Genomic DNA, 9280 nt, shown 5'->3' on the forward strand with positions numbered 1-9280 from the left:
AGTGTACTTGCTGTCACATGAACCACTTTCCTTAAAGTATGGAATAGATGTTCTTATTTGATCTTTGTGACTAATTAGTATCTTGCTCTGATCTTTGTGACTTCATTATAATATAGTCTATATGACTTACATGGTCTTTGTGACTAATTAACTTTTATGGATTAACTTAAACGAGCGGGAGATATAAGAGTTACGAAGATGAAAGGGTGCATCTTCTCATTCATCTTCCTCTTTTATGAGCGCACTTTCATCTTCCTCATTTATGAGTGACATTATTGTCATTTGCCTTTATATAAGGGGCATCCAAGGAATTGAAAGGTAGAGGGGTGAGCAAGTAATCAACGAAGAAGAACATACCTCTTTGGGAATTGATTTGTGAATCTTGAAGAGTTTTCCCATTCATTCATGATCATTCTTTCAACAAGCAGCGAAGATCAAGATCTATTAAGGGATATCACTGTGAGTTTCCATTTTGTACGAATCTTCTTTTTAAGGAGCAACACATGATGCCTAGCCTTGCAATCAAAGATGCGAATTAAATTGGCATCAAATGAAGGAGAGAGATCGATTGGATAATTAGGTAGTAGTTGATGCTATAACTATTCATGCAGCCTGGGTAAATTCGATCAGGTCATCGCCGTATCTAGGCCCCATACATTGATTGACACCGTCCATAACAATAGAGCTCCATGGGCCACCAAACTCTCCTACCCATAGTGGTTCCCGGATGATTAAAAATCTTGATCGAGCAGACTCTCTTTAACCTTAACCTCTGACAATCCCGTACGTGAAACCGACTCCAACGAGGTTGCATACCTCAAAAGCGACATTGGGCTAACGACCATACAATGTTTGGAGTACGAGCCAAAAGTTGTCTCTTATGAAGATGGCCAACATGCAGCACTTTGCTCGTATGATCGTCCACAGAGCTAAATAAGATTATCTTCATGAAGGTATGATTTTTCTTCTATCACGCAAAGCTAATCTTCTCTATCTTCTTCTTCAAGCTCTTTCGTTCTTTAGTGCACACATGCACACGAGCTTCACACCTAAGGCCATCACAGGTTTGACCATTAGAGGAGTCACGTTGATAATGCCAACTCCCGATTGACGATCTTTGATCCACATGGCACCGGGAGCGGACACACCATTAGCCTGACATGAACCATAGCTCTAGAGGAAGGAGAGGAGGATACGAGTGGATGGAGGACACCATCAACTATATTGAAAAGTTTTCTTATGAGAAATTCACCAAAAAAAGGAAAAGAAAATAACAGATAAATTCAAAGAGATATATTCTACATTAGTCAAAGATTACAACGAGACTTGCATAGATAAATTCAAAGAGCGAAAAAGAAATTGATCAAACAAAACGCACTAACACATTTCCTTTATTCTTTTTTTATAATCCAGTTCTTCAGACACTTTCCTTTATTAACTTTGTAATACTTAACTATTTTACACGGTATTATTCAAACTTTTTAAAATTTATGTGGCAAACTTTATAAAATTTGGCTCCTATATGTTAAGAAATTTTGCACCTATGTTCAGAAGCTGAAGCAACAATGAACTATAACTTTCAAATAGCAAAGTGATACTTTTCCAATTCTAAGAGATACACTGCTACTATGAACAATTGCACAAACTCTTCTATCCCAGCAAGGGCATGGCAAATGCATATATTGATAAAATTCAGTGGCAAACCCTACCTCACTGCACAAGAGAAGCTCCATAACAGGTACCACCATCAATATACTCAGACGATAGATAGATTAATCAGGCACGCTAACAGCTGTTAAGGGAATAATCGAAACAAGTTCATAAGTAGCTGCTACGAGCTACTATTACAAAATGTCTTGTTAATTCTTTTGTCCCTTGCAAAAACATGCATAATTATTTCTGCCTGTGTTGAACAGCAAAAACTGGTATGTCACATGGTATATGGTACTACATTGATCTCAATCCTTGCTAGTATCGACATGGATGAAAGATTTCAAGCAATCGTCGTCCTTGTCACTGCCACTAAAGTTGTATTAGATCCTGCCATTTGAGGCCACACAAGATTGTAACCAATAATTCAAGATAATGATCTGCATCATAGAATAATATGAAAGACAGTAATAGCTTTCACCAGGGGTGATACCAAATCAATGGAAGTAAATGTAGCTCTACATTATAGTTCAGATCAAACAGATAAACTGATACATTTTTCACTAACTGCATCGAAGAACAGGAAGCAAACTGATGACAGGAGGGCACCAATCAAAATTCTAAACATTGCAGCTCAAGTTTGCGGCCACCATGCAGAGGCAGGAAAGTTACTTCTATGGCCACCTCAGGACAAATGCTCCAAAATGCAGTCACAGGACACTTAACTTTTGAATGATAGAGCCTGTGCCTGAAGGATTTGGTTGTCCTCCAGTAAACGGTCATACTCTAGAAGAAGTTCTTCTGACTGCTTTTGAAGGGATGCAACATGTGCTTCAGCAGTCTGTGCCCTTTTCTCGTGCTCCTCGGACACTGACTTGGCTTTCTGGATTTTCTCTTTTAACTTCGTTACCTCTTCATTTAGCTTCTTTATTTCATTTGAGGATATTGCATCCTTGTCTTTAAACCTTTGGTTCTCTTTCTTGAGATTCTCAACTTCTTCCCGAGAAGTGTGAACAGTTTTTCTCAAGTTAGCCAGTTTCCTAAGGTAGTGATGCATACGATCAATCACCAGAGCAAGAAACAGAGAATAGCCTGAAAAGCAAATTGTAGGTTTAAGACTCCTATCTTAATGAAGTAGCATGTAGCTGTCATCTTAGATACCAGTAACACTTTATTTTGATATTGAAAGAAAAAGTAAGAGATGATAGAGACAAATAACCTTACTAGAGAATAGAGTGGTAAAGATTGACTAGGCAGCAAAGAAATGATGTTCAAGTAAAAATCCTTATGAATTATTCACATATGATCAGCAAATTTGAACTCTGAAAGGACTTTTGCAGAAATAAGTTGATCTGAATTTGTAACAACAGCAATTAATTTGTGCTACGAGCAAATCCCCTCCATTTCAACCACTAATTCAGGCATAGGAAATTTTTTCAGTGTACTTGTACTGGCAATCTACTATAGAAAAATTTTGTGTTGAGATCTATGGTGTGCAGGTAAATCAAGTTTGGAGCTTAAAATGTTAACTAAGTATGGCTCTTCTAAACATGTCTGATTTGGTATCAACATAATAACAATGCCCAAGTATTAGATAGAGACCAGGTATCAAGAAAAAGAATGACTAGATTTGATTAGTGATGGAATCGGATTTATACAGGCAGGAGATTCTGATGATAACCAATTTTCTTTGAATGTAAATACGCATCTTGTTTCCATCATGTAAACTGAATCGTAGCTCCTTAAACAAGTGTGGCAATTTTTTGGTGGAAAAACAAGATGAATTTCTGCATTTTCCATAACAACATTATAAAATTATCATTTTGACAGGAAAAACATGGGTATTAAGAAAAAATAGGTTTGACCATTTTGTTCAGCTTTAGTGCTCTAACACTCTAATGAATCTAAGATGTCGAATCATCAGTTTCACTCATGTCGATGACTCAGGTTTATCACATCACTAAATTACTGTCTCATTTTTTACTAGGTCCTATATCTGACATGATAAGCCATCAAATTCTTTAGAACTACATGGAGATGATAGAAAAAAACATAAATGTCAGATAATTAATGCGTTTGCAATTGGCATTTACCAATGAGCGAGGCTTCTATTAAGTGAGTCCTCCACAATACTTGATCCATTGGAGTGACTGTTCCCAGCTTTGCCCCCCTGTTCTGGATCTTAAGAATGCTAGTTACACTCGATACAAAAATCATTGACATCGTGCATGCCAATGTCTTCACTGTCGCTGGTCCTTTGCCTATTTTCAGCTGGTCCAAGCTCCTCATTGCCAGCTCCCGCAGTGGCCCGATCTTCCACATCAAAATGAGTGTCACTGCTCCCTCCGCGAAGAGAACGAGGAACAACAGCTGAAACATTGCGCTCTAATATCTCCAAATGCCTTCAGTAAACAAGGATCGATAAAGGGCATTCCTTTCACAGCACCCTAATACAAATAAATAAATCTTTTCTCCTAAAAGCGACATCATTTCTAGCCAAAAACCTAATTTTCTCAGTACCTGAAGATCTTGTTTGGCAAATGGAGAAAGAAAAATAATTTTTTATTCGAACCAAACTTCATTCAGATAAAAAAGAGATCTTTCTTACTAAGATCAAAGGAAGACGGAACTACTATTCAAAAAGCAAATAGCTTCAAAAATCACAGAGTAAAAATTGCGTCTTTAAAGCCACTGATGTCAAGAAACGACATACCTTTTTTTTGCTTCCAACGATGCAAGAAGCAAGTTTACTGAGAAAAATGCAAAGCAAAGAATATATGAAGTAGAAATCAGGAGGGGCTGAATCCCATCGAAATCTCCTGTGTTAAAATTGAGTAGAACTCTGGATCGTTGCCAGATTCGGTGGGTGAACCACTTGCGTTGCTATTGAGACCAAGCAAGACAAAGCTCTAGACTCTTCATTCCTTTAGACTAGGGTTGAGGGGAGAGAACGAAATGACTTACTTTGGAGTGTGTTTAATGATCAAACCAAAGTATAACTTTTTATTACTGATGCGCCCCTTCTTTTGTTATTTGTAAACATATTTGGCAAAGTAAGTAGATGGATCCCTCAGACTCACTTCGTTGAGTTCGTTCCCGTTTTCTTCCTGAGCTATATTTTTTAAAAAAAATAAAAATAGTTTTCGTTGGTTCAGATGTGAAGTAACGTTTAGCTACGTAATTATCTTACCTATTCGTGTTTTATACCGAACTGTTCCGCCACATTCCGATGAGATTTCAAAAGAGGAAAAATACCAATGGGAAGAATAAATCCAAAAGGTGATCTAAAATTTTGGCTCGGTTAAAACTTTGAAGATTTGGTGTTCTCCCAAAAGACTGATCAAGATTTCAGCATAGCAGTTCTTTCAGCATTTTTATTGATTTTCATCAAAATTTTCTAATGTATGTATTATACTGAATAATGTGCATTTTTTATTGATTTTCATTAAAATTTTCTAATGTATTATACTAAATATAATATGTAGGACCAATGCGAGTCGATAGAGGAAAAAGAGGAGTGAATATTGATTCTTTACTTTCTTTTTGTTTCTTTATTTTTTTTCAAAACAGGTTATTATGCAACAGAAATATAAAATAAACAAGCAAAAACAAAGACACGTGAGTTTACTTAGTTTCCCACCCCAAGGTAAGAGCCTATAAGAGATGCCCATATACTAGATCTTCTCTTTTCCAGAATTTTTCCAAAGATGAAGAAACCACTTATAAATTTACATTCAAACACGAAAATATAATAAATGAAGCACAACTTTTAATAAAAATAAATAGACTTTAGCTAAGATGATTTGGAAGTGCTAAGCACAGGGCACTCTTCCTATAGCTTCCTTTGTTGTACGAGCAACATAACTTTTCTTTCAAGCACAGAGTATGAGTAGTAGAGAAGAATTGTTAGAATTGTTGCTCTGAGGTTCTATTCGTAGCAGCTTAAATAGACATATTTTGGGTTCTTGGAAGGCCTTTCGGGTGCCCCCAGTAGTGCGTCTATCCGATCCAAATCGACCCACTGCTTATTCATATCCGGGCATTTGGACCCTTTTTAGGAGCATGAACTTTAGACGTAGTGTTTTCCTGATGAAGCTCTATCCGACCGCGTCTTTATTGTTCCAAGCACTTGAATCCCTTTTGGGTGCCTGGATGCTGATGTGGCATTCCTTGGATGAAGCTTTATCTGGTTCAATCCGTCATTACTTATCATATTTTGGGCGTCTAGACCTACTCCACGCGCCTGGACCTATTCCAGACGTTTGGACTCTAGGTCGATGAACCTATGTCTAGTTGTATGGAATGATGATTCCTACACAAGCAATCAAGCAAACCTAATCCTATCTAACTGACCTACTTGGTTCACTTAGTTCTTGCTTGGAGTTTACTCCCAAGACTTTATACCATCTAAGGGTCACTTTACCATCTATGGCTTCATGTTTAGACTTTCTCCAAGACTTTACCACTCAAGGTTCATTCCCCTAGGATTTCTCTTTATCAAACATCTAGTCGTCTTGACCTGCTTAGACATGCTAGTTACACAATAAACTTTTCACCCTTACTAGACATCCGATCAACTCAACTTGCCTAGGCTTATCGGTCACTCGGTAAACTTCTCGCTCTTGCTAGACATTTGATCACTGATATGGGTTGTAAGGAGCAGATCCCATGCAATAATGTGAAAAGGGACATAAGGAGAAGAAAGAAGAAATAGGGAGGCTTGGGTAAAATATATACGCTTGGTAAGCAAATCCCGATCGAGAATGTAGGATCGACCGAGCTAAAACTGACTAAGGGTATAACGCGTGTAGATATGCTCAGCAGGCAAATCCCAGCCGAGCATGGAGTACTGGTTGAACCAAAACAGGTGAAGTATTAGCATGCGCACATACGGTCGGCAGGCAAGCCTCAGTCAAGTAAGTAATCCCGACCGGAAATATAGGCTTGGTCGAGAATATAAGTCTGACTGAACTAAAACAAACAAAGGACTAGCGTGTTCAGATACGCTTAGTAGTCGAGGTTCAACCGACAATAAAGTACCGGTCAAACTAAAGCAACAGAGGGTCAATGAACCTAGGAGCACTCGGCAGACAAAGCTTGGCCGAGCTTAAAGGTATGCATTCCTAAACATTCTCTATCATATAACCGGTCGAGCATGAGCATAACACGCTCAGTAATATAATCTTAGGCGGGCGAACAGACATATAACTTACTAAGGTTATTAGAATGAGCTCGGCTTAGACATATCCGGCTGAGCATAGGCATAATACGCTCGATAATAGAATTCTGTACAGGCATATAGACATGCACTTTTCTAAGGCTATTAGTATAAGATCGACCTGGCAAACCCCGGCCGAGCATAAACAACCTTGTTACATCCTTTACATATACCTGACTAAAATTAGCTTAAAAGAATATATTCTCAATATACAAATACATCTATTATATTAATGATATATGAACAATATGTGATCATATGACAGCCTGCTTCGTTTGATGGGAAATATTTTCTAGAGACTTTTACAGGTGAACTAAACGATAAAGAAGGTGCATCTGGGGTATAAAAAAGATTCCTTAAACTCTAACGAATCGGGGTCCACCTCATAACTACGGAGGTTATATGAGGTGATATAAAAAAGGGAATTCTCCCCGAGGGCAAGGCATCTCACAGGATCATCGAGGGATCAGTAAGCAAACTCTAGAGAAAACTCTCTTACTATTCTTCTTCTTCTTCCTCTTCTTCCATCTTCAAAAAAGGGAACTGACTTGAGCGTAGAGGGCCTAGCCAGGGATTCCAACCCCAGTCCAGTCTTAGGTCACTAACTCTTTGTTGGCAGATCTCATGATGCGCAACGAGGTTCTCTTGAGCAGATCTGCTTCGCCGGAGTTCTTCTTCACCGGATCTACTTCGTCGGACTTCATCCTCTTCAAATCTACTTTATTGGAGGTTTCATTCTTCATATCCACAGTACCGAGATCTTATTCATCAACCTTCCTAGTCACCCCTCGGAGTCTTGCCAGAGATCCACTGCACTGGAGCTTCTTTAGATCCTTGGAACTCATCTTCTTCACCATCTTCATCCACCAGAACACCAGCGCTTCATCTCGTCAGATTTAAACAGGATTAAATTTGGCGCCGTCTGTGGGAACTTTCACCTGAATTTAAATCTTCGCGATGGAGGACGCTAGAAAAACCCACACCATCACTTTAACATAGGAAGATCTGGAATTACTCATTGTTGCAAGGGTACAGAAAGATTTGCAACAATAACAACAAGTTAATACTAATGGAATGCTGCCCATAGCGGTAAATCTGGCCATCTCAAAAACCAATGTTCAAAGGGAAAGAGGTATGGATGAGGAAGATAATACTTACATACCTCCTACTATTATTTCTCCCACCAGTCGTCCTCGGGCCTTTTTCCGTACTCCTATCGAAGAAGGAGGACATCGACCAGTGCTTCAGGAATCCTCTGGTGAAGCACCAGTAAGGGACAAGTGTAAGGGGAAAATGGTGGCCAGTGATAGTTCCCCTAAGAGAATAGTCACTCCTTTCTCTCAGAGGGTACTAGATGAACCCTTACCTAAACATTATCAGAACCTAAACATTGGAGAATACTCTGGAATGATAGATCCAGAGGATCATCTACTCAAGTTCGAGGATGCGGCTATGTTAAAACAATTCACTGATGGAGTCAAATGCCGAATGTTCCTAATCACCTTCGGAGGTGCCGCTAAGAGGTGGTTCAAAAGGATGCCAGAGAATTCTATTAGGCATTTCAAGGACTTCAGGAAGGTATTTCTCCACCATTTCTCTAGTAACAGGAGATATGAAAAGACTCTGTGGAGTCTTTTCTCTATTAAACAGGGGCCCAAAAAAAGTATTAGGGCTTATTTTAAAAGATTTAATCAAGTAGCTATTGATGTTCCTTCTGCCACTATTGAAATTCGGGTGAGTGCATTTTCTCAAGGCCTCAATGATAGTGACTTCTTCAAGGATCTGGTGAGAAATCCTCCCACCAACTTTGATTTATTAATTGAAAGAGCTACTGAATTCATTAATGTTGAGGAAGCTCAAGCTGCTCATAAGAAGGAGGACATTCAACCTAATCCTACTCCAGCTAATGAACATCTTATGGCTCCTGTTCAACCCCCCAGAGGACCATGAGCAAACCCTCCATGTCCCCTAGAGCCACGATCGCAAGCAGTTCAGCATGTGGAGATGCCGCAGTCAGCTCCACAAAGATGGTGTACGTATCATATGATGAACACCCACAACACAGAGAACTATTTTTCTCTAAGGAATCAGCAAATGAGTAATGCTCAGTATCGCCTATGTGCTCCATTTCCTAATCAGTCATCTTATCCATGACAGAATAGTCCCTTCAAGTTGGAATATAGAACAACTAAACCACAATCTATAGTGTTACAACTCCTGGCGGGGTAAACACAAGTGCAAACGCCCGAGCGGGTACAACAAGAACCATCCTCCGCTCGACAAGAAGAAAATAGAAGTAATGCCACCCGATGCAATATTAACATGATAGCAGGAGGGCCCGCCGATGGTGACTCAAATTGGGCGAGAAAATCACACACCTATGATTAAAGATTCATGCAGTCGGATGCAGCC

At 39.1% G+C, this 9280-nt stretch overlaps 1 protein-coding gene across 3 annotated transcripts; it reads right to left on the minus strand.

Moving 5' to 3' along the window:
- Positions 1-2103: 2103 nt before the first annotated feature.
- LOC122001465 (B-cell receptor-associated protein 31-like) lies at positions 2104-4740 on the minus strand. 3 transcript variants are annotated; one of them, XM_042556222.1, is made up of 3 exons: positions 4366-4740; positions 3744-4055; positions 2104-2742 (listed from the first exon to the last, which is right to left on the minus strand). In XM_042556222.1, exons 2-3 carry the CDS (start codon positions 4027-4029, stop codon positions 2372-2374), a joined length of 657 nt encoding a protein of 218 aa, XP_042412156.1. In that variant the 5' UTR covers positions 4030-4055; positions 4366-4740; the 3' UTR covers positions 2104-2371. The 3 variants fall into 3 exon arrangements, with proteins under 3 accessions (XP_042412156.1, XP_042412155.1, XP_042412154.1); XM_042556221.1 differs by having other exon boundaries at positions 3744-4097; positions 4364-4739; XM_042556220.1 differs by having other exon boundaries at positions 3744-4052; positions 4364-4735.
- Positions 4741-9280: the final 4540 nt, after the last annotated feature.

Source organism: Zingiber officinale, chromosome 7A (genome assembly GCF_018446385.1).
Source record: "Zingiber officinale cultivar Zhangliang chromosome 7A, Zo_v1.1, whole genome shotgun sequence".
Taxonomy (NCBI): domain Eukaryota; kingdom Viridiplantae; phylum Streptophyta; class Magnoliopsida; order Zingiberales; family Zingiberaceae; genus Zingiber; species Zingiber officinale.

Coding starts and splice junctions, on each gene's coding strand:
- LOC122001465 (XM_042556222.1), bottom strand. CDS start 4,029: ATGTTTCAGCTGTTGTTCCTCGTTCTCTTCGCGGAGGGAGCAGTGACA. Junction 2,743..3,743: donor AATAGAAGCCTCGCTCATTG/GTAAATGCCAAT, acceptor TTTGCTTTTCAG/GCTATTCTCTGTTTCTTGCT.